General features: G+C 43.3%; 2 protein-coding genes across 3 annotated transcripts; both read right to left on the reverse strand.

The window, feature by feature from the left end:
• Nucleotides 1-6: 6 nt before the first annotated feature.
• LOC113589982 (dnaJ homolog subfamily C member 16-like) lies at nt 7-8380 on the reverse strand. Of its 2 annotated transcripts, none has more exons than XM_027029900.2 (15): nt 8158-8380; nt 7034-7231; nt 6862-6928; nt 5168-5489; nt 4796-4980; nt 4111-4215; nt 3859-4017; nt 3533-3663; nt 3070-3247; nt 2778-2960; nt 2590-2666; nt 2263-2343; nt 2063-2152; nt 1669-1836; nt 7-1310 (listed from the first exon to the last, which is right to left on the reverse strand). In XM_027029900.2, exons 2-15 carry the CDS (start codon nt 7207-7209, stop codon nt 881-883), a joined length of 2352 nt encoding a protein of 783 aa, XP_026885701.2. In that variant the 5' UTR covers nt 7210-7231; nt 8158-8380; the 3' UTR covers nt 7-880. The 2 variants fall into 2 exon arrangements, with proteins under 2 accessions (XP_026885701.2, XP_026885699.2); XM_027029898.2 differs by lacking the exon at nt 8158-8380 and adding an exon at nt 7665-7788.
• A 354-nt stretch (nt 8381-8734) lies between these two features.
• tmcc1b (transmembrane and coiled-coil domain family 1b) lies at nt 8735-22530 on the reverse strand. The gene is given in 9 exon segments (XM_027029904.2): nt 8735-9998; nt 10308-10443; nt 10679-11172; nt 11636-12067; nt 17298-17571; nt 17573-18067; nt 19159-19202; nt 20999-21171; nt 22466-22530. Coding segments are annotated over 6 exon segments (1974 nt in total). The 5' UTR covers nt 17896-18067; nt 19159-19202; nt 20999-21171; nt 22466-22530; the 3' UTR covers nt 8735-9683.
• Between the last annotated feature and the right edge of the window lie 3168 nt (nt 22531-25698).

Raw genomic sequence — 25698 nt, forward strand, 5'->3', positions numbered from 1 at the left:
ACAGTGCTCGGTTTTGAACACCTATAAGTGACTGGCAGTGATTTGCCAGCACAGTTTCCAAAATAGCTTTTGCCCAACCAGCTGGAAACTCTCACAGGCGCTTTAGCGGTACTGGTCAATTTTGGCGCGCGTGTCTGGCCATGGATTCACCGACCAGATGGTAAAAGACGATCAATCTAGCTCAGGTGCTTAGTTCACATCTCGACAGCATGATCCTCAGGAAAATGGACACGCACGTCCCTTAGATACCCTACACGTTGCACCTTGAATTCATCTTATAGTTGAGGTGATTTTTGTTCATTATAAAAAAATGCTTGTAGTTAAAATAATCTCCTGCACACATGACATTTGGACTACTATTCAGGCCATTAATCCATTTGGTACCGTTTCTGAATCTGCTGTTACACAGTTCAAAGAGTCTAGTATGAACAGGAACGAGCAGATTCTAAATTACTTACAGGCCCGGGATTAAACAACAAAAGTACCCTCAGAGTATTGGGATGGCTTTCTCCTCTTCCCTACCAGGGCAAAACCATTTAAGACACTAGTTCCTACAGCATAAAGCAGCAGTTCAAATGAGGTCTGTGGAAATTAAATTCATTGGTAGTGCAGCACTTGCTTTGACAGCAAAACACACACGCAGCGCTCCAAAAACAAGCTCGCTAGTGATTCAGTGCATAATCCAATAAAACAGTAACAATCCCCTAACGAAACCTCACATCTTAGACAGAGTGTACTGACGGTCATCTCACAGTCATGAATAAAGCCTGCTACCCATTATCATAAACTCCCCCTGCGATCCCCACACCTGCTGCAACTGTGAGCACTGGACAGAGGCACGTACGTACCGGCCCAGACTCCCGGCATCCCGTCAGCCTGGTCACTTCTGCAGGGCTTCCAGGTCAGGCCAGGATGGGACGTAGTGCCGAGGCAGACTGCCCTCCATCAGCCTCTCCATCCAGAGGCTCAGTCGCTCGAGCTTGCTGCACACATGCGGCGTGGAGGAAGTCTGCCGCCGGGAGCTGCCCTTGGACCTCGTCTTCACCCCTGCCCGGGGAGCTCTGGCGTCCTCGTCAGATGACCTGCTGGAGTCCTCCTTGTCGTCCACGTGCACAGGTCGGAAGAGGCAGAGGTACTTCTTGTGGCCGTTGAGGGCCAGCACGTAGCCCGTATAGTCCGGTTCGTGGGAGGACGTGCCCTCGTTCAACTCCATGTCCGAGTGCCTGGTGCCAAGGGCCATGGCCAGAAGCAGGTCCATCCACTTCCGGTGCTTGTCCACGTTTAAGAAGGAATAGTGAATAGTCTGAGACCTGTGGGGTGTTCAATTATAGAGGAAAGATTTTATGAACATAGCCCTTTTAAATTAGTGGGAGAAGATCTCTTGATATAGGCACAAATATGCTACTGTGGTGGAACTAATTTTCATTTCAACCAAATTTATCATCTGCAAAATTATCATAGTAAGTGATTAAATTTCAACTACATTCTGTTTCAGGAGCACATCGCACAAACCTTTCTATTGTTTAAAAGAATAATAAATAATAAATGTATTTATTAAAATGATACAAAAAGCCAAGTGGTCCTTATCAAACATTGCAATTTTTTTTTTTTAAATCTTCATCAAAATCATATATACATAAAATGATACACACGCACGCATGCACTCACATTGAGAAAGAGTACACTTCTTTGGCAAACTTCTTCAGTAGAACGTGTCTAGATGCGTCAGTAAGCACCAGCACCACGTTGATGTGTCCAGGCTTCAGCTGCACCAGGCTGCTGGTGTACGTCATGTCCGTCAACTCCGTCACCTCCACAAAGTTCTTGGAAAGCTGGCTAGACGGAAAACAAGATAAAGTCAACTTTGGTGAAACAATCACACATTATAGAAACACCAGGCCACAAATATGGCAGACATTCATTAATGTTGGTTATTATAACTAAAATAACGGGCACAACATCGACCTCACAATCCTTACACAACATTTGCCCTCTATAAATAGTCTGCATTTCACTTAATCTGATGTAATTTGAGGTGATGGTGGAGTGAACCTCGTCATACCTGGCTGTGTTTTCTGCATTCGGAGAAGTCTCTGCAGGCTTAGAGGATTTGTTGGCCTTCGGCTTGCCTGGCTTCTCCCCACCAGACTCACTGCAAATTGGTCAGGCAGGTTTAACATGAAGGCAAAGCTGAAACTGTTTCACTAAGCCAAACATGACCCCAAACTGGATAAGACATTCCAAGAGTTTCCCAGCTCCTACCTGAAGGCCTGCACGATGACCGTGCCAAACAGGATGAAGAGGGCGGAGAAGATGAGAGAAATGATGGGCATCATCTCTCGCCTGAAGGGGGTAGGGGTGAGGGGTCAGTGAGACTCATCGGTAAGTACTGGTTCATTTTGCAGTGTTTGGAGGAAAAAATATGGGGCCAAGTCTACAACCCAGGATTAAAGCTTCCAAACATGAGGCTTGCTTATATATTTAAAAACACCTCACCCACACTTTTCAGGAAGGTAACAGCTCTGATGAACATGATTAAAAGTTTGAGACGCAAGAATGCCACAAGAGTACATAATTTCATACTCTTACCAGTTTGAGTGGAGAATGTCAAAGTACATTTGAGAGAGGTAGTCATAAGCAGAGTTCAGCCACTGAACTAGAAAGATCTGTAATGAAGGAGATAAGAAGCGAGTGATCCGCAATCAAACACAGCCATTGCATTTGGCCATCCCGAGCAATGCAGTTTGAATAAAAGGTCCGACAGGCTCAGAACTCACAGAAGCAAGCTCATTGTTGAGTTCAGGCAGCATGGCATCGTAATTGAGGTAGGCAGGGTCTTTCTGCAGGAGCTCCAGCTGTTTGTGGAGGCGGTGCTTATCCTCGTCGCTGCCGTTCCAGCCGCCCGTCACTGTGCGGTACAGCACCTTACCTGTGGAGCTGCGCCTCTCCAGTATGATCACCTGTTAGTTATGCAGGCAGCGCATGCAGACAAAAACATGCATGTAAAGGCAAAGAGAAAATGGCAGAATCGCATAACAGAAATGCCAAATCTGTGTGTGCGCGACTAACCTGTGGAGGGCTCAACTCCTCCTTACTCAGAAACGTATCACAGAGAGGCTTCTGCTGACTCTGGTAGACGTAGGCAAATCTTAGTACCTCTTTACTGTTAGAGGAGGCAAAGTCATAGAAGGCCGCATTCACCGAGACCAAAGCCTCGTCCTCCCCAGTGATGAGCAACACGCAGTACCTGAGTGGAAGCAACAAACACATGCAGCATTCACATCAAAGGCACGAGGCTGGCATTTAACAGACACTTTTCAAAATTGTGCATCTCACAGCATTTCAAAAGCCATTTTAAAAGAAAGCAACTTTTAAGTGGAATTTAAGGCTTTTCCACAAGACACAGAGGCAACTTCAAACATCAAAAGCAACAAAGGGCATTTTAAAGAAGTCAGAGTCATCAGGTACACGGCAAAACTCAGAAATCTGACTGCCTTAAGAGTGAGGAGGAGGCCGAGAGTGGAGCTCTTACTTGCGTCGACGGTGGAACTGCTTGACTGGACACAGCTCGTCAAAGAACTTCTGGTTCACCAGTCGAGGCACCAGCAGGAATCGGTTGTTGGAGACAAACTCGTCGAGGAGCTGCCTTTTCATCCCCCTGGACTGACCGGCAAAAAACACAAACAAAAAAAAAACAAATAACAAAATGGTACCATAGATGTTCCCAATGAGTAACAGGATAACCTTGAACAGCAGACGATACCTTCGTCATTATTAGAACTGCAGCAGTAATGACACAAACCTATCTCAGTCAGCCAAGAAAACTGAACTGGGCCCCGTGAGGCCCTTGGACACTACCTGGATGACATCGGCAGGTTTCTCTGGGTTTTCCTTGAACAAGAGCAGGGTGGGAGCATACGCATTGATGCTGAACTGCTGTAGGACGTGTGCAGTGTCACTGTGGCCCTGCTCCACATACCCGAACCTCACGAAGTCCCGGTACGCAAACGCCGTGAGCTACAATCAAAGGAGGGCTTTTTAATCTCCCACAGGCAAGTCAAAGGCATGCGTCCACATTTGCAATGTCAAGAGTCAAACGTGGCCTCTTACCTTATAAAGTAAAGGTACAATAGGTGCTGCATCAAACAGCAGCACACTGGGTTTGTTCTCTTCACGCCAGCCATTCAAAAACCTCAAGTAATTATTATCATTCACCTTGAAAAAACAAAAGGCATTAAAACCCTCATTATGACCAAGACATGGAAAAGTTCCATATTTCACTGTCTAATCAGATCCAGCAGCCCTAGACTATTTTTTCATATGCTTAAAACAAACCTGCTGTACCGTTTTTTTATCACTCATTTTACACTAGGCATCAGTCAACATCACATGAATGCACTGAATAAATTCATGATAAATTAACTGAAACTAGATAGAATTTACTTATGTTCTGTATTTTAGCAATAAAGTTCTAATGGCCTTTTTGACAAACTATTATAGTTTATATTACTTTTACAAACTAGTAATTTCTATTTATATATATATATATATATATATAATATTTATATATTTATATATATATATATATAAAATTATTATATACATACATACATACACACACAAAGTTTAGAATACTGAGAATACATTACAATAAGAATAAGAAGAATATCCAAAATATATGAACGAGTCAAGCCAGCCATAGCATTCTAAATATATCAAATACTGTTTAAAATCACACTAGTATTTCGATGATGCCAACATCATATTTTTCATGGCAGTAAGCAAATTGTCTAACCTTTTCCACTAGTGTCTGTGGCAGCAAACTTTCCACAAACTGCCTGAGGTTCTCCCTGACCACTCCACGGTGGAAGGAGGTCACCCTGCCATTAACGAGCCCCAGAATGGAGGGAGGACGATGGGCTCCAAGCAGGCTTCTGAGTCGCTTCTCAAACCCGATGTCCACGACACCAATCCCCACACCTAAAACCAAACAAGACCACAATGTTACAGCTTACCAGTCTCGGAGAAACATAGCCGATATTTAGTTATGTTTCCAAAATCAGGAACCTGAAGAAACATGAAAATTATTAGAGGTTACGTTTATCTACAGGCCTCGAGGATGTTTTGTTTGGGAATCTTCAATTGTATTAAAGAACTTTAGACACACCCAGTGCCTCTAGCTCCAGAACGGTCTCCTTCCAGATCGGCTCAATATGGATGCATGAGAAGCACCACTCAGAGGTAACCTTGATCAGGTAGGGCCTCCTGAAGCTCTCTGGGACAATCTCATTCATATACTGCTCGTAGTGCAACATGTGCTTGCTGTCGGCGAAGTCCCGGGTGGACTGCCTGAAATGAAAGAAGGTCTGATCGAAGAAGAAACTCTCATGAAAGTGCCGGAAGCCCTGCTGAGCCTGGCTCCTGTGCTGGTTCTCGTCCGTCTCACCAAACCGGTCGTAGTTCGCCCGCCGCTCCTCGTTTGACAGGATCTGTCAATGAACAAATGTACAGGTGTACACACAACTCTGACATCAGGGGAACTACATAAACTGGACAATAAGAAGCTTTAGGTTTATCAGCACAAGAAAGGCAATATGAAGTGTCAAACAAGCTCTTCATGTTCACAACAAATCACTCGCAAGCAATGTGGTTGCATAAAATATGCTTCAAAATGTTGAAACACTATACCATGCCGCCAGTGTATGAAGTATTCCTAATGTATAGCTGTAACTATAGGCAACCAACACTTTACAGCCAATTCTAGGTGCTCAAACGTCAGCTGACCAGTGGTATTTTCTCAAGGATGTCATGTTTTAAGTGGCCTCGTTCAAGAATACCCCGGGTTTTTACAAAAAAAAACAAAAAAAAACAAAACACCATAAAAAAGCATGCGATTATATTCTGTGAATGAATCCATAAATACACACATCACTTTAAGCTGTGATCATAAGGACTGGCATTAGCAGTATTTACAAGTGTATTTCTAATATACGTGTATATAAAAAGCATTCGCCCAACACCTGCCCTTTGATCAAAACCAGACTACTTACAACAAAAACTGAGTGTACAGTACACTAGTCAGTCCTCTGACTTTACAATGCAATAGTTACGACAGGTGTGGTGGATTACAACCACCACACCTGTTGACTGATTTGACTGTTGGTTTTTGAAGACATGCTTCCTCTCAAAGACCAGATAGTCAAATGCATAGGATAAGTACTTAGGCACAGGCCCTGATTCCAAAATCATGTTTCAGTGAGAATTGTGAGATTTTATGGAGTGAAGGGCATCAGCGTTCCCTCTTTCTCAGCTTAACATTCATTAAACAATGATGCTTTTCTCCATCAGGCTTCTGTTGAATCAAAACCAAGCAGAAACTCTCTCCAAATTGTTAGCTGAGCAAGCAAGCTGACTGGTAAACCATTTTTAAGCCATCATCTCTTTACACCAGACATCGTTATTGTATGGCCAGATCTACATTAAAAGGATGATGCCCATCATTTAGATGTTTCTTTTGTGTCTTTCAGGCTGACAATTTAGAGCAACTTCAGCTGTGAACAGCACCTATCTTATATAGCATGTGTGTGAACGTGTGTATGTACACATGTACATGTATTTGTGTATGTCTGTATGGTTATAGAGATTAATGTGAATATATGTTTTTATTTGTATATTTGTAAATATATAGTTGGGTGAAGAATGTTTGAAGTGTATATTTAAGCTGTTTTGTGAATTGTGATTTACCTTGCTTCAAAACAAATGTACCCATAGGTCCTTACAAATAAACCACAAACCTTGAGTCTGTTGACACACCATAGAGTATGTATACCTAAAAAAAAAGTGTTCACTCTGATTACTTACCTCATAGGATTTAGTAATCTTGATAAACATATCCTGTGCCCCTGGACTTTTATTTTTGTCTGGATGCCTACAATAAAACGAACGAACTGTATTCCCCATATATACACCGACAAACCTTTTACATAAAACAACAAAAACAGTGAATCAGCTGATCAAGGTCACCATTACTTACCATTCCCTGGCAAGCTGCTTATATGCCCTCTTGATTTCAGCTTGGCTGGCGTGTCTAGACACTCCAAGGATTTTGTACGGATCTATGTCAGAAGCTGCTCCTGCATTCGCCAACAGCATCAGAACAGCAGCCAGCCAGAACAAGCGTCTGAAGAATGATTGTGCAATGGGTCTCATCTTCTCGGGCCACGCAGGCAGGCTATCGAATGAACAGAAACAAGAACTAAATCACTTGTTTAACAGTCATCCGATCTCATGTAGACAGCAGTTTGCGCTTAAATTAAAACCCTTTCTAAGTGTTTAAACAGGACACGTCAAGTACCACCCGAGTTACTAAAACTGGTAACCAAGGACGTCTCTCGAATTGACGTTTTTAAGGGTTCAACATGCAATTACACTGGAAAATCTAACCGTGCCATAGATTTTTTTGTGACAACAGACTGTGTCAATGAAAATGAAATTACTTAAAAGAAGACGAGAGAATCAACGTGACAAATTCTGCAATGTTACCTAAAACTGAAGCTAGCCAGCAAGCTAATTTAGCCCGGTAGCGTGTTATCTAGAATTATCTACCATTTCCCAAGACAGATACAAAACATAACAGCAAACCGAAAGGAGAATACGAACAGGACCTTGAATCGATTATTTTTGCATAATCCTAAATTTTCAGTGACAAATTTGATGCCGAGATCCATAGGTGAATCCCAGTGCTAGTACGTTATCATGCTACCATTTCTGGGTTTTGGAATTATGGGAGAACGCCTTTCAAGGTAACAGCATGCGCAATATTGTGGAACAAAAGAACAAAATTATGTAGCAAGGCAAGTGCGTGCAAGAATATTGATTTCAATGTTTGCTATGAAGCAAAACTAACTGCTCAATCACTTTGCAACTTAATTTCTTACAATGTTTGCTTTAAAAGCATTTCAAATAAATGAACGAAAATGTGGGGTTGGGAAGTACCTGAATGCTTGTAATGGCGTTACATAATTATCAAAAAAACAAACAAACCTGCATTCCATTACAATTACAAAAACGGAAGAAATTACATTGTTGGTAGCCAACATTTTCAAAATATGGCGATTGCTGGTGGAACTACATTACAACTTAACAAGGACCACTTACTGCTTCTAATTGTTTCCAACTGTTCCCAGGACTGTTGTCAGCAACAGCAGCGTGCATTTAAAAGCTGCGAGTCCCTGGGTGCGTTTCTTTGGGTTGAGTGTAGAATTTTGTCTTCACTGATGCCAAAACCTTTGACATCTGTCTGGTATGTTTACACTATTGGAGACGACCACTCTGACAAGTGTAGGGCGTTCTGCACCTTCTAAGCAATGCTGGAAAAGGGACGTAATGAGAACAGACAACTTTTTACAACTTTTTTTGTTTGTTTTTGGCTTGCTGGTGGCCATACTGGCTGGCACTGATGCAAAAACTGTTCGAAATGTTTTGAGTGTGGTTCTAAATGAGTGTCTCCCCCTGGTGGTCTAAATGATAATATGTATTTTCCCGAGTCATGTATAAATCTTCAAAAAAAACTTTCGATCTCTTGGCTAAGAGCTGCTTTCGCCGTGAGCCTCTCCCAGCCTTGCGATACGGTGACCCAAGAGGAGTGAGATACCTACAACAACAAGAAACGTCTATGGTTAGCATGAAGAAAACATAGCTTAAAAGGTTAATAACAAATCGAAATAGCCAAAAATTTCACTTTTAAAACAGCCTGTTTATTCATTTAGTTTTAAAAAATAAAAACTGAAAAGGACTATTTTATTGTCGCTATAAGAAACAGTACGGAAGCACTGAGAGTCTTTGAGCCAGTCCAGCTCTTCAAGTATGTTCATAAAGTTCATGGATTGGGGGGCGCTGCCAGCATTGGTCTATGGGGCACAGGAGGCAGGGCCTGGTATGAAGAGGCAGGGCAGCCTGGGCCTTTGAGGGCTAACAAATGTTCTTATTTCACAGCCCAGTTCAGCACGGCCCGGCTAATTAAACTCCATACTGAACCAAACAAAAAACCCATCTCTTCCTTCATCCAGTGATGACTACGCAGAAATCCAAACAGCAGCATGGGTTCATAAGAAGGAGAAAGAGGGATATGACACAAATACAGAAGAGGAAGGAGAACCCTACAGAAGGATTGTAGTGACACAGAGAGAAAGAAAAAAAGTTTAAAAGCACAACATATCAAATTTTAGAAGGGAAAGCAGGTGATTGATGAGAGCAATAAGTTATGCCATGTTGAGGAGGAAGATGTACATTCTGATTGCATACAAACACTCCACTGTGATTTCAGTGTCTAAAATCAGATCCTGGTTATTTGGTCATTTGCATAAATGTATATTCTGACAAAAATTACCAAGACACCAAGCAACACAACTTTCAACAACAAATGAAAAAGAAAAAAAAGAAAAGGGAAAAAAAAATCCCCACAACAACTTAACATTACAATTTTTCCTGTAAACAGATAAAAAGGTCTTCATCAAAATGTAAACAAATTAACTCCAGGGTTTTTTTTTGTGTTTTTTTAAAAAAGTCTGTGCGATCTGTCTCCACTGAGCCCTGCCCCTCTGAGCTCAGAGCAGCTAGTTCTCTGCCTCCCATCATAATGCCCCACCCTTCTGTCCCTTCAAGACAAGATCTCCCCCTGCAGGTCATCTAGGGTGCAGCAGGAAACGGTCCACATACTGTGACATGGCCTCCCAGTTCCGCCAGAGGAAAGCTAGAAAGACGATGAGGAGCAGAGTGGACAGCGTGCGACTACGCGTCTTCATCAGCGGTACCACGCAGTTTGCCACCGTTGACACAAACACTAACAGGACGGCCATTACGGCTAGCAGCACGTTGATGAGTTTGCCGAGTAAAGTGCGTGCTGTAGCGTTCTCCAGACCTTCCAACTGCACCACCTGCTGCTGCTGTTGCTGCAACTCCATCTTAGAGATGCGTGTCTGACAGGCCTCCAGCGCCTCCTACAGGCAGGAAAGTACAAACAGCATTAACACTCAGATTATGAGGGTAAAACAACCTGCCACTTTAAAAAAAAAACCCTGCCACTTAAACATAACATAGCTTTAAAAAATCCTGCCTTTACAATGAATAAGTACTTTTACAGGTTACCACAAACTACTCATAAGGGTCGAAGTGAACAAAAGCTTTAGACATAAAAAATATTGGAAAGAAAGAAGACTAACTGGTTTGGGCATCATCCAAATTTTTAATAAACCTGTGCAATGAAATGATTTCCCAGAAGCTAAGTTTACCTGAGAGGTTTAAAATACCTGTATGTCTCTGGCTCGTTCATAAGATTGGTATGCAATTTTTTCTTCCATGCTGGCCAGCTCCTGCTTCAGATTCAGAATTTCATTCTGATGGAGCTCGGTAAGATCATTTAACTGCTCTTCTAGACGTTCACACCTGATGTGCGCACACGCACACACACACACACACACACACACACACGGTATTTAAATGGATACTGCTAGCACCATCAAGGCTTCTTTCTCTCACTCTTAAACCCTCAAGTCAATAATAGTCAGCAAAAAGCTGCGTTTAGACTTTTAAGGACTCGAGAAAAACATAACCTACACACAAATTAAATGCCTGTTTCTCAGGCCTCCCAGCTGTGGGAGTGGTCAGTGAGAATATATACCTGTATCTCTCCTCCTGCAGGGCCTGCATTATGACGGTGTAGTCCCTTTGATAGTGGCTCTTCAGGTTTTCGAAGGATTCCTCCAGACGGCCCTGATTCTCCCTCAGATCCTGGATCTCTTGGAACAACATGTCGACGCCTGAGCTTTGGCCGTGCTCTAAGGTGTTGCCTCTGGAGCCCGGCAGACCTCCAGGGGCCCCTGTGGTGCTGTTGGCCCCTGCCGAGCCTGAGGTGGCGCTCGAGCAGTCATCCTCACTGCCGTACTTGGGGCTGGACTGCAGCTGGCTGGGAGGCGGGGCCCTGGGGCCCGATGGTCCCACCCCTGACATGGCTTCATCACCCTGAGGCTCATCCAAAGAGTCTTTCAAGGCTGTGATGTTGTCCGCACTGCCGAACTTGTTGCGGATAAGGGAGGCGATCTCCCGGGGTTTAGACACCACAGCACCTGCCGCTGAATGAGTAGCTTGAGAGATGCTCGAGAGGCCACCGGTCACCTGACAAATAAGTGAGATGATTTAACAATATTCAAATATAAAATCAGAACAACCATGTTAAGCACCATAGGAAATCATAGCAAAAGCTAATTGCATCATTTCATGCATTACTGCATCAGGCATACCAAACTCAGCCCAAGACGTCCATTAACCTTAGTTCTAGCTGTAACTGATTACCCTTAATTGATTTCCCCAGGTTCCTGAAGTGTAACTCAACCTAGTGTAACGTGATCAGGTGTATCTAAAGAGTTGTAACTAAACTCTGCAGGCTGGTAGATTCTCAGAAGAGTGGTAGGCCAGCCTCTGTTCCATGAAGACTTGTGAAAATGTCCAAGAAATATTATACCACGAGCTTCTTTAGCACTCTAAAATAAAACAGTACTTCTAAAGCGAATACATTTACTCTGCAATACCCCGTGATGACATTCTCCAAAGCACCGTGTGGTCATGAAAAGCGATCTACCTTTGCCCCAACGTCCTTAAGGCCCTGGTGCATGTCCCGCAGCACGTGTTTGGGCTGGCGTGGTATCCCATTTTGCTCCACCTCTCTCAGTTTGCGATGGCAGTGCTCCAGCTTCCTCTGCAGCTGCTGGATGGTCTGTGCTGACTTCTGGTTCTTCTTCTCAAAGACCTGCTTGATGCGTGCGCTCTGCTGCTTGTCGGCATTATTGGCCAGCTTCAGGTATTCGGCCACGTTGTCGTCGCGGGCAGTCTGCTCGATCTTGATCTGCTCGGTAAGCTTGAGGATCTTCTGCTTCAGATGGAGGATGGCCTGCTTGGTGCGTTGAGGGTCCGGGGCGCTGTCCACAGAGTCCATGCCATATGGACCGCCGTCCGAGCTGCTGGAGAGGGCGACTGGGGACACAGCCGGGCCAGACACCTCTGGTCGATCCACCTGGGGGTGGGGGGAAATAATGAGACAAAGAGCCATCTATGATGTCAGATTCAATATAAAGGACAAAATCCAAACAAACATATTTAAAGTAAGCCCAACTAACAGGCAGTGTCAATTGCACATACAATACTTATAATCACACAACAGCTTGCATATTCACTCAATCTAACCCACACTTAAAGAAACCCAACAATTCTCATGTAAATGATCTTCTCCATGTCTCAATTACTCTTTCATGAGTTCAATCATTTGTGCTAGAATTTGCCTATGCTACCTTAGAAATTACCAATAAACCACTGTAAATGACTGGAAAATACAAAAATAAATCACCATATCGACAAGCTCATTCCCAACACAGGCCATAATGGAGTTCTACAAACGCAGCCAACCTTTCAATTACTCTGTGACTGTACAATAGTCATGCGAGGCGCTTGACTGTTTGGACCTCTGTACTATGACAAGAGTCCTCAGATTCTCAGAGATAATGCTTAATGCTCATATCACTGATAAAGAGTCAGCATACTGTTAATCAAATGTGTAATGGAAAAAAAGGCAAACCCCTCGATAAAGCAGTAGCTGAACAGTAAACCAAAAAAATTCACACACTACTTAAAATTTTAAAACAATTGAATCTATGATGAAATAAAAATAAGAGAAATAAAGATATATTCCACTTGAGCTGAACTATGACCCTCCACACATCTGCACACACTATGCACCTCCATTCAAAGAAAAAGATCCAACCCAATTATATGCAATATTTCCTTCATTGATCAAGAGACAAGTCAGAAACACATCAGCCTTCTGGGAAGTTAACCAATATGCAAAACTCAGCAAATTTGCATTCCCCAAGTACTAAGAGATTTTTTAAAAATAAATAAAATCTTTTTTCTTTTTTTTTATCGATTAACTAAAGCAAAAGGCAACTCTAGGCTTAGCTGAAGCCTTCATGATAATGCAGCCAGGTCATGATTTTTGTGAAGTCATAAAATCACAAAGGATCTGCTGGAACTAGTCTACAGCACCAATCAATATGATGTCAGACGAGGTAACAGTTGTTAAGAAGGAAACATGGGCAGATATTTTGACAACAAATTATTCTACTGCCAGTCTATAAATGGGTGTCACTGCCTGGCCTACACAAGTGTTCATATTGCACTCAGCTCAACCCATGAAATGAGGAAACCGAATTCTACTACGAAAACGAGGCTACTGGTGTTCACTGCCAACATTACATCACTGTAAGGACTATAAACCAGCCATAATTGCCTGATAAGACCCTGACAGGCTCTTCACCTGGACTGGCTCAAGATACGTCTTAGTTGGATTCATCACAACAGTCACATTTTACATTACATGTCTCCTTCAACTTATGCAATAAGGTACATCAATTATAAATAAACACTGTCAAAAAATAAGTTTGTGCCATTATCTAACCCTACCTCAAATAACAAAAAGAGGTTTAAGAAAAGAAGAAGGTTTAAGAAAAAAGATGCAGAAGAATGACTGTGGCAAAGGTGTAGCAGCAAACCAACCCAGGTCTTGAACACATGCCCTGATCACCAGACCAATGAGCCAGCTCCCTGGAACAGCAGCCAGAGCCTGGAGTGACAATCCCCATCACATCGCACTCTCTCCTTCAGGGGTGACAGTGTGTCACCACAATTGATTTTAATTACAGATAATACGCAATAGGGAAACACAAGGTCATGTTGCCATTCAAGCATTTAAGTGCACAATCTACAAAAGCAAATACATTTGCTACTTTGAAAGTAACACTAAAGTTTTATTACTCTTTTAAAGCTGTTTATTGTTTCCTTGTCAAAATGGATGATATAAACATCTGTATAATAAATAATAACATAGTGAATATTACATGACCAATCAGCTGTTTGCTTTGAAACTAAGCATCAAACTGCTGTCTGTAAATGATCTCCTGCATAACTTTCTCCAGAGCTGGCAAACGTGCTGCTGCACCCACGGCTATAAATAAAGAGTCCTTTTGGTTCACGCATCAGTGTCTACCTCTCTGTCATCATCTGGCTATGAAAAGCAAGAAATATGGTCTCATAAAGCAGACACAAAATAATCTGTCCAAGTGCAGAAAAGTCTAGACAGCCAAGATCTGCTTCATTATGTATGTGTGTGTGTGTGTGTGTGTGTGTATTTATTTGCCTCAATCCAACATATGGAAACACCCCAAATACGCATTCGCTTCAATATGACGTCAGATGACTGCGACATCAGATGATTACACATACTCTGCAGTCAGCCCAAATAATGAAGATCAGGCGATAGTGTGCTAAGTGCAACCGGCTTTACTTCCCATAAAACTCAGTATCTATCTTGTGAACAGCAGCTACAAGGCCTGATTGAACACCACATCACTTCAGTTCATATAAGCAGTACTTTAGTTTGAAAGATGCAACAATGCATTAAACTAGAAAACCGATACTGCTACTTTGAAATGGTAAAAGGAAAAATGGCTGACACAAACAGTGCACTGAGTGCTGCAACCAGGTAACAAACCAACAATGCCATGAATTTCATCTCAGTTACTCTCATGCTACACAATGGCTTTAGTCAAGCTCCCTTGGCAAAGAGAATTAGACACACATTTTAGACGCAAGCACAAATGAGCCATCTCTCCATAATAGAAAAGGCACTGTCAGCTCGACAAAAGGCAGCACTTTTCATCTCCAGGTACAATAAAGCAGCAGCAGCATCTACTTTGTATGGGCAGAGTTGTCCCCGAGCTACATGCCTTGGCGTAGCACGCAGGTAGCCAGCTGCCACCCTGCCATCCGCAAACAAAGAGTGCGAGGTGTCGATTTTGCTGCCGCTCACCGTTCGTGACACGACTGACCTGGAGTGCTTTTGGGTACGGCTAAATTCAGCCAGGCTTCAAGAACATATGGTGACATCACACATGCTCCCTGATCTGGGAGCACCGTCAACCCGGCCCATCCATCCAGGTCTGTAATCAGAACGATCAGAGCCTAAAAAAGTCAAACAGCCCTGAGTGGGATGGAGGTTCTGACAACCCTCTATGTCATACAACTAAGCAAAGTGTTGGCCACGCTAAAAAACCCACCAACACCTCTGCAATCTACATAACCAACAGATTAAAAACCCTCCTGTGCACCAGAGCAATTACAGAAAATAAAATAATTGCAGTGACATTACTGGCATTAAAAAAACAAAACAAAAAACTGGAAAGGGACATGCTAAGAACATGCTTCCCTGAGCTCACACTATACCTCAATGACAGGTGTTTCCACTATGCTGGATTAATTACTGCAGTGTTGTATGTATACATATGTATTAGAAAACAGGAATGCATATTATGTGAACAGTCAGCATTAAACCTGATTATTGTTTCAAACATTCACATTATTGAAATCACATCTTTCTTTGATTAATATTATTATAATTAAATGATATAATAATATAAATAATACATATAAATTATTATTATACAAATAATAATATAATATTATAATGAAATTATTTTTCACTAATCAGCCAATAGATCCATTCTTATGAAGTGCAGTACATTTACAGCGTTTAGCGGACGCTTTTAATCAAAGCAACTTACAATTGTGACACAGTACAACTTGTACACAATTTCATTGTCTTTCTACTGTTGGACCCCTGAGCACGGCCCTTAACCCTCAATTGCTCAACACCAGGTCTCTTTGAATGAGGATGAAATCCAATGGTATATAGATTTAAGGCTAAAGTGCCAGTTTCCCAGAACCCGATTAACTGTGCATTTAATCTGTGCGTGTACTGTTCTGGCATGTCTACACCTCAAGAAATCTCACATTCACTTTTCATTTGCCTATGTGTGGCGGTGATTGCATCACAGGCAGCCACACAATGCACTGTGGCCAATTTGGGGGGGGTGGGGGGTGGTTTGCAGTGTTGAGCCCAGCTGAACACACATTGTTTATCAAATGTTCTGCATCAGTCTGGAAGAAAGACCACTAATATTAGCCTAGTTCCCTCTTCATTATGATATCTCTTTACCAACATATAGAGACATTGAACAGAGAAGTTCTGCACAGTGGAAGATTTCAGAAACTAGTGGTTTCTCTGGTGGGTTTGAAAGTCAGCTATGTTATTTTATTATAGAAATGGGCTTAGACCTACCAAAACATTTATTTTCATAAATGTCACTTCTAAACATGATATCCATATAAAGGATAACGATATAATATTCTACGTTTATGCCCAATTGTTATCCCTCCAAAAGTCCAAGTTGGGTACTAATATATTTATAATTATGTATACCTTCTGTATTATGGAGGTGGGTGAAGGGTCAATAGGCATACAGGCACCAGAACAGTGCCCAAGCCAAAAATAATTTATACTAGTCATTTATCACTGACGCCACAACTGAGTCCAAGGCTAGGCTAGCTAATTTATATGCAAAAACCAGCCATAAGTCAAACAAAAATTAAGACTAGTCCTACACTACAGCAAGGCTTTTTAATGTCCAAGTGGGTTTCCTCCAGGGTCTCTCATTTCCTCCCACAGTCTAAAACCATGGTGGGTTAGGTCAGTTGGTTACTCTAATTTGCCCTGGTGTGTGTGTGTGTATGTGAGAATGAGAGAGAGAGAGAGAGAGAGAGAGAGAGAGAGAGAGAGAGAGAGAGAGAGAGAGAGAGAGAGAGAGAGAGAGAGAGAGAGAGAACGTGAGAGAGAGAACGTGAGAGAGAGAACGTGAGAGAGAGAGAGAGAGAACGTGAGAGAGAGAGAGAGAGAGAGAGAGAGAGAGAGAGAGAGAGAGAGAGAGAGAACGTGAGAGAGAGAGAGAGAGAGAGAGAGAGAGAGAGAGAGAGAGAGAGAGAGAGGATGGGTGTATGTCTACATGCCCAGTGATGGATGGAGCTCTGTCCTGAGTGTTATCCTCCCTTCCCTCCCCTTCCCTGCACCTAATGAAGTCTCATTGCATTTTCTGGTTGCGAGTATGCTGTGTGCGATTGGCTGCCGCTTGTCACCAGTGTGTGCTGATTGGATGTAAAGCGTCCTTAGGTATGAGAAAGGCGCTATATAAATTTAAAAAAAAACAACAAAAAAAACCAACTAAAAATAATAATAATAATTCAATATAGAATTAAATCTGCTCTACAAACAGGAGAGCAGCTCTAAAAGCTTTCACTGTAATTACCTGCCTTGGCTAGAGTGAACTAAGAAATCAATTCCTAAGAGTTTTATTACTCACCCGGTCTGACTCCTCAGTGGACTGGTAGCCAGAGGTCAGCAACATGTCAGCCAGAGCGGGACTGCTCGGTGTATCTGTGGTGGAGGACGAGCGCGGGCGTCCGGCCTGCAGCAAGGCCTCATGGGTACTGCGCCTGTGGATCTGCGGGCTGCCTTTCTGGGGTGGCTCCCCTCCCCCCCCCACCTTGCTGCGCCGACTCTGCAGGCTGGTCCCTCTCTTCATCATGGGGGGGCCTCGGATCTGATGCAGCACACGGCTCAGAGCTGGAGGGGGGGGCGGAAGCGGGGAGGTCAGAGTCGAGAGGGGCGGCACTAGAGGTGGTCGCTTCCCCCGACTCTGGCCCCAGCTCTGTGGCCTCGGGGGCAAAGCCAACAGATGAAGAGGCAGTGTCATATGGCAAGACGGACGAGCGTCGGCGCTGAGGCTGGAAGAGATGCTTCAGGCCATGGCCCAGCGCGCCCATGTTCTCCAAGGCATTGTGCGTGATTTTGGACAAGCTGTGCTCAGGCTCTGAAGCCCTCCTGCTCACCTCTGTCTTGGCTCGACCCCCAGCATCAGGCTCCTCCGCACCAGATTGCTCACTACCACCCTGATCCATCAGAGGGGTGCCAGTCTCACACAGAGGGTCAGCTAGGGGACAGGGTCTAACTAAGCCCCGCCTCCACTAGCCCTCTGATAGGCTGATTCAAAGCCAGGAACCAGAAGGTTGGCGGTCAGGTGGAGTCTGTGAGTGTGCATGCATCTGCAGATTGGCTCAAAGTCATGCTCATCTACCACAGAAGGAAAATAAAATGGATTATGACATGCAGTACTGAGTGATGAACACAAACAGCAACTACAGAAAAGTTCAAACTAGAACAAAGCGGAGGCACTTGGGGTGGCTCAGAAAGCTATGGGTGTGGCACGTTTAACCTAATCCTATTGTGAGGTGTCAGGTTCCTCCACTGATGTCATTAGGATATGACTCATCAGCACACCAACCCCATAAGCAAAGTCACAGGAACAAGCCAAACCTGTACATTTCTCAGAGCCAACCCATTATCACTACAGCTGTTACAATGCACACTTTAAGCAGTCTACATGAGTGGTAAGGGGATAGAAGAACTATAAAACAATTACAGAAATTAGGATTTCTGAAATGCTCATAGGGTCTCCAACACAGGTATTTAAAGAAAAACACTGTCCTACAGAAAAACATGCAGTTTTGTAAAAATATATAAATAGTCTAATTCAGACCAAAATTTTAATTGGACAGAAACAGCCGGCAACCAATTTGTAATAACTGATTCTGAATAACCATATACCAAGCAGCTCAATTCAGACCCCTTTGCTAGAGATCACTGCAGAAATTCTTTCTGAGAACACTGCTAAATAACCTTGAGAATGGCGTCAAAAGCATGAACACAAGCTAGGGTGAGGCAGCGTTGCACTGGGTGTCTAAGTCATGTGGGTTAAGTGTAAACTCGAAATTAGAGTGGACCAAGACAGGGTGCTTGACACTTGACTGCAATCTTTCACTGAAGACACAGAGACAGCAGACCTGATACACTTTTGCCAAGCATGTTTCCATCAAGTGCAGAACATCATATACTTAATTGTGCACACTGTCAGAGGTGAGAGTGCAAAGATACTTTGTCATAAATGTAAAGCAAGTTGTCAGAGAATGCCTAACATAACATCAACCCACATGGCACAGCCATGTACAATATTCTTGGAAAGGGTTAGCAAAAAACAGAAAAAAGGCAGAGCTTTTTGCAAAGCAGGGAAGACAAACGAATGAATGAGCACTGGAAAGAGCACAGGCGGAAAGCACAAAGAGAGACACCGACAGTTAAAAAGAGACACAGACAGAGCTGCCTACCATCAGTCCAGCATAGCCTCCTCTGGCTCTCAATTCAGGAATGGCTGTGGAAGAAAATGGACACTGTTGTCAGACTCCCTGGATTCAAACCAATGACACAGTGATGACACGCACACACATTCACACAGACTCTCTCTCTCGCACACACACACACACACACACACACACACAATCATCATCCAGTAACCAGCCTCTTATGTGGTTCCACTAGCCGTTGGTACACTGCACAGTACACGGCCAGGAGAATGCAGAACAGGGCACAGCATGACCCTGCTGGCCTGCGTGCAGCTGTCCGCTGCAGCCTTCACTGTGTGCTACGTCCGGAGCTCTTGGTTTTGGTCAGATGACCCCAGGGCTGGTCAGACATACATCAGGCTGGGCTCTCTACAAGACTCAACAAATGGACAACCTCAAACAGACCTGTACATTTCCAAGCCCACTAATCCCTTGCTGGTTGAACAATCATAGAGGTTCCAGACTTATGGTTACATGGAATGGTTAGTTATGGCAACAATGAGAGTCTACGAGAATCAAGCTGCAAATCTGATCCTTAGTTAGCCCTCCTGGTCCAAGACTACTGACAGAAAAGCTGGGGTGGTACAGCATGTAAAGCCTTGGTCTGCCCTGTCTGACAGTGGCTCTGCAGCTTAAGACGAGTGGGAGATAAAGCTGTAGGGGAGAGAGAGTGGGAGAACGCGTGTTGGCCTGCTGTGATCCTCTTTATTCCTCCCACAAATGCACAGGCTCTCGCCACGCTGCAGCACTACAACCGCATGATCAAATCATTTCAGATCATCATAGTGCGTTACATTCTCACCAGCGTGGGGTCGCCCATCAGGTGCCTGAACTTCCAGACAAACATGTGAAGAATCTCCATTTGTGCACAAAGCGCTTTGGGCAAAAACGTCTGGGTATGCGTGAACCAGGCTAAAGTGCTCTAGAGCAAACACTTTAGCTTAAACCAATCAGAGCACTTCAGCAGGTCAGAATGCGCTGGACCAACCACTGACCTTCATGTAACTAGAAGAACAAACTGTAAAACAATTTCAAGCATCTCATGGTCACCAGCCTAGATGAGTCAGAGCTAATTTATTCAGTGCATCCCTGTGAGCTGGTTCTGGAGACTCTTGCCATCTTATGAATTGCTGATTCAAGACACAAGCCCCCCACCCCATGCAAAGCGAGCTGTCAGACAAAGGTCACAAGCTGTGACTCCTCACGTCACAGCAGGCCTATGGGCATGTCGCATAATTCACCACACTCTCACACTCAGGGCAGGCTTCCCAGGCTAGCGGCAGCCGTCTCACCCACCTAAACACACCCAGGACGCCCAAAGTCATGGCCACATCGTCACTATGGAGCAGGTAAATGAGGTAAACAGCCTTCAACTGCTCATGGAAGTAGGATTCAAGTCTAAAATGGGTCGTCTCGATCCCCCACGTTCACACACTCCCCCGTACTCAGTCACATGGCTCAGCAAATTCTTATCAGAAATCAAGTGTCTCTGCATGTACGCTTCTATGTGTGAGCATACACTTTTCCCTACTCCGGCATCAACATACAATGCAATGGCACAGCAGGTATTACAGCACAATGGGTGCAAAAGAGAGATTTAGTTCTTTTTAAAAACAAAACCTGGTCTGCAAAGAAAAAAAAATAGCTATGAAATACATAATTTACCATTGCTTGTTTGAAACAGATGCATAAAAACAGAAAAATATAGATTCATTGTGCACACAAGCAATCTGAAGTCAGGTCACACAAGAGACTGCATTCATGACCTCAAACAAAGTTGTGACGGTTCACTATAAATACTGGGGGCTGTCATCCAGAATCGTACCTCTGCTCATTCATCAGTCTGGCTGCTTTGTCTTCTCTACATAGGAAGATGATGTGGGTTAATCCAAAATAATCACTTCAGGTCATAGGCAATGTCCGCCACTCAATCCAGGGTGGCGACAACTGCCCTGTCTCTCCAGTGAATTAGGCTGAGAAGTGTGGCAAAATCACATGCTGAAAAGTAAATAAGAAAACGGTTCACAAGCGCCAACACATTTCAAGAACAAGACCAGCAGACTAAAGTTATCCAGAAAAACACACAGGAATGAAAGATTTGTGCATAGTTTTAGAGGTTATTCACTCAACAATGGTAAAATTGCAGAGCAAGCATTAAGTACTTTGAACAATCTGATCCTATAGGACACGTTTAGAAATAGCTATGCACGTCTCTATTCAGTACGTAACCGATATCTCAAATCTCTGAATGACATTTACCATAATATAAATTATTTGTAATTATCGCACTAGTTATATGGTCATGAAAGGTTATATAGTAAATCTGGGATCAAGTTAAATCTGTTAATCACACTGAATGACGACTGATAAATTTGCTAGTCGAGTATATAAGTATAGAGCTAGTCAGCTTGCTAGCTAGCTATGCAACTACTTCTCTCGATGGTTGGTTTACGCCCATGGCACGCTTGCGTTGTAATTAAACAGATGTCATACCAGAATCAGACAAAAACACATCTTTCGTAAACACTATATTGCGATCGTCCACAAATCCATACAAAAAGAACATCAAGCCAAGTTTACGAATGGGATACTAGCATCCGGATGTCAACTGAATTGTACCTCAGTCTAGACAGTTATTTAACCTAGCAAGCTAATGTTAGCAAGCAAGACACCTGCCTCACCATATCTGAATCCCGTAGTCGACCTGAAGCCCAGAAGCTCCCGTAGAGCCTACATCATCCCTACCCAAGCAGGCATGACAGGGACGAGACTTTGTAAAGTAACAGTCTAGCTAGCTACGCCAAGGGATTTTTTTTTGCAGGCCAACTTTTTTTTGGAGCCACTGTTTACATTATTTTCACATACATTTTAAGTTAGCTAACCGAAGATAGCTAGTGTGGACAGGAAGACTTGATATCTGCGCCGAAATGTCATCGTGTCTCACTCCATGTCCTGCCCCTGATCTTGTCTGGAACACATCTTGCTAAGGTAGCTAGACAACATCCTAGCTACCGAAAGTCAGACTTATTAGACAGCTAAGCTAGCTAAGTAGCTAACTAGCCTCAGCATACACGCTAGTTTAAGATCGTTCGTTGGTTTGGCTGGCTAACGTAGCGTTAATGTCAGCTAGCTAGCTAAGGTTAGCTAACTACTAGCCGACGACAGGGCAGGTCGAATTAGCGGATGGGACGGGATTAAACATGTAACAAGAAACACATTAGTAATGACAGCACCTGTTTCTATCAAGTTTAATGAATCCCCAAACAATAGCTAGAACACGACGCGAACTTACGTGAGCCCTCAGAGCACTGTGGCGATAACCGTTCATTTCTCCCGATGAAACACTCCCACGGTGACGTCAGCAGCGTGCACAGCGCGAGACGCAACGGGGCAAGTATGCAGTGCACAACGATGACATTCAAGCTCGCCAATACCGAATACACCCACTTCAGCACACAAGGACAAAATTTACAAAACTCGCTGAACAGGCGAGTCTGTCGCGTTTAGTCACTGACACGCCAACTGTAAATGGGCACATTTTATAAATGCATATTGTCTTAAAACCTGGCCCAAGGCCATACATTAACTATGACATATCTGAAATCCAGATCCATCAGAAGTTTTAAACCAGCCTTCCAGTTTAGACAGAACATAAAGTGCTTAGCCTGAATGCTTACCAATATTCTATTCTTGGTAGTCATCACCATGGAAACAGCTTTATACTTCTGGTCAAAGAAAACATGACCACAGCACAATCTTTTGATAATTTTTATTTCAGACTCACACCGAATGTAGGCGCTGGATCTGCGGTGACCTAATCTCACAGCTCCTCAAGAACGATTCATCATTCCGTTGACCCTTCATGGACCTGTAGCAGAGAAAGCTGGGCAAGAAAAGAACGTTTTCTGCCCATGGTTGGCAAAAATAATGAGTAGGCTGAGGGCATGAAGGGGGAATTTACAGCGCCCCATGATGGCCGCTCGCGTGGGTTAAAGGCCAGAAGTGTGCAGTGCCACTGGCCATTAATGAATCTGGGGCATCCCTTATTGGTTGCTTTTCACAGCTGTGGATTGGTAAGCCACTGGAAAAGCCACGTTAATTGTATTCTAAATGCATCTGGTATATGGGGTGATGCTTGGATGCTGTGCAGTGGAGCAGGACCAGGAGAGTAATGGGACTGAAAAGGATCAGGATGACATGGGAGAGGCAGCTCAGCAGGCCATTCTGCTTCAGGGATATCTTGAAGAAGGTATGTTTAAAGAGGGAGGGTGACACCACTGGCTATCTGGGCGTTTCGTCTAAAATGTCTGAAGCTACTGCTGATAGTGAGACATTGATCTGGCCCAAGACTGCTATGAGAAGGTGTCCAAGGCATCAAGAATATTTTGCCAGAGACACAAATCAGAAGGTCTCGCAATTTTGCATGGTGACAAAGAAGATCCCACATCATGGGCTGCCCTAGGTAAGGACAGTAATGCTTTCTGACAGATGAAAACCATGAGCTTCTGAAGGGGAGTGGGTGGATAACAATGGTAAAAGGCTTAGGCATAGCCATAAGTAGAAGGGTGGCCTTGATCATTAGCACTAGGGGCTTTAGTGGATGGGACACCGAGCCTCTGTCAAAACAGAAGTCAAGTCATAGTATAACCCTGAATAAAAGGGCATGAAAACAGGTGACTGGTGAACAGGGGTTGCAGGTAACAGAGCAAAAGATAATAGGGCTGCAGTCGAGCTTTGAGGAGGGCGGCCCAAACTGATAGCACAAGGCCTACTATAACCATGAGAAAATGATCACCTATTGGACCGTTTGGGAACCCTGCTTCAGCAGGCAGCAGTTGGCAGGAAAGTGTCTGTATACAGCACTGTATACAGCACTGACCAATGCATCTCAGCACCCTAAGAGACAGGGGGGAGTCAGAGCACTCAAGTGTGCAAAATGATTCAGCACTAGTTGCTTATATACAGAGCAGTGGTGGCCCGTCTCTTCCTGCTGGGTTTAAATGCGTGTTGCAAGCTCATTCTTCACAAGCTCATTTTGGCCACCAGGAATTTTCCCATGATGTCTGTAATAATAATAATAATAATTTTTAAAAACCATATCTCAATTAAATGACTGGGCAGAAATAAAAAACAACACCTATAGCACAGAATCAACTATAGAATCACAACATTACATGCTACAAATGGCATCAGTCAGCCTGAGAAATACATTTTTGATGGCTACTACACCTAGTTCCTCCAAAGCGTTAGAACAGTCTGTGCAGAGAATAGCTAGCTAGTAGCTACATTGCAATTAGTTCATCATAACTGTGGTTTTTGATTATGGTTATGTGGGCACTGCATGTAACATTACTGTACAAAATCTGGTTTAGTCCGTATACATGAGTAATGCAAGCCATAGACCTATTAGCTAAGGTAGGATTACCTAACTCAAATAACATTGCCCCTAGTTGAGTCATTTAAATTTAAACTCCATAGTAGAAAATAAAAATTATATTGACCAGTGGAGAGAGTCCTTTTCTGCTTCGGCACCTAGTTTTACATAAAATTATACTATGTGTTACTGTCTATGTGTTATACTATAATAACACATAATTATACTATGTGTTACTCTGTTATTGTCTTTAAAGAACTGTTACATGGATTGTTGATGTAGTATAATCTCCTGTACAGGAAGTGTTTTTCCTGAATGCAACATTGTGTTACATTGACTGCTATGTTACACTGTAAAAAGTATGATTTGACGAAAGTATTTTACTTGGGCATATGCTATCAAATGCATAGGAGTGTATTCGTTAGGATATGCCTTTCACCTTTAAGCGTTTTGGTGCACCCATTTTACCTCAGGCTGAACCTGGTTATAAGGAGATAAGTTCAAACAGCTGTGGTAGAGTAGTAACTCAAAATGTTTTAGAGCAAGTCTACTTCTTAAGGCAGTTGGCAAACCTTGATTTGGCGCATCACTGCTGTTACAGAATGAGGTCCATAAAAATGTAAACAAACTCATACAGACACATGAATTGTTCAGTTTTTTCCAGTTAGGACATAGATGACTGTCAGAAAATTTAGAAAGTTGAGTTTCACTAACGTCTATTTGACAGCAACTAATTTTCTGTTCATCTGTAGAGTCAAAGTGGCTCTAAAGTCTCGGCAGTTGGTGACATCATTCCCACTTGCTATGCTGCTCCAGTCACCCTCCTCGTTACTTGCTGCTGTGACTGAATCTCTCTCCCACTGATTTCTCTTACTGTTGATCTCTTGAGGCAAGGTCTATTGATCAAACAGTGACACTGTGGCGCTGAAGCTCTGGAGAGAGACTGGACTGGAGCCAGCATCCAGAGCCCATGTACACTATGTGGGTGTGGGTTGCCAAATCACCACCAGGAGCTGACATGGAAACCTTGCACTCAGTCCAAGTTGGAGGTGGCGGAGTAGGAATAGATTTTCTTTGCTGCCCAACTTGCAAGGTATCATCAGGGTTCTGCTAACAAGAATTGGAAACACTCTATAATACCCTGTCCCAGC

The sequence above is a fragment of the Electrophorus electricus genome, chromosome 20 (assembly GCF_013358815.1).
Source record: "Electrophorus electricus isolate fEleEle1 chromosome 20, fEleEle1.pri, whole genome shotgun sequence".
Taxonomy (NCBI): Eukaryota; Metazoa; Chordata; class Actinopteri; order Gymnotiformes; family Gymnotidae; genus Electrophorus; species Electrophorus electricus.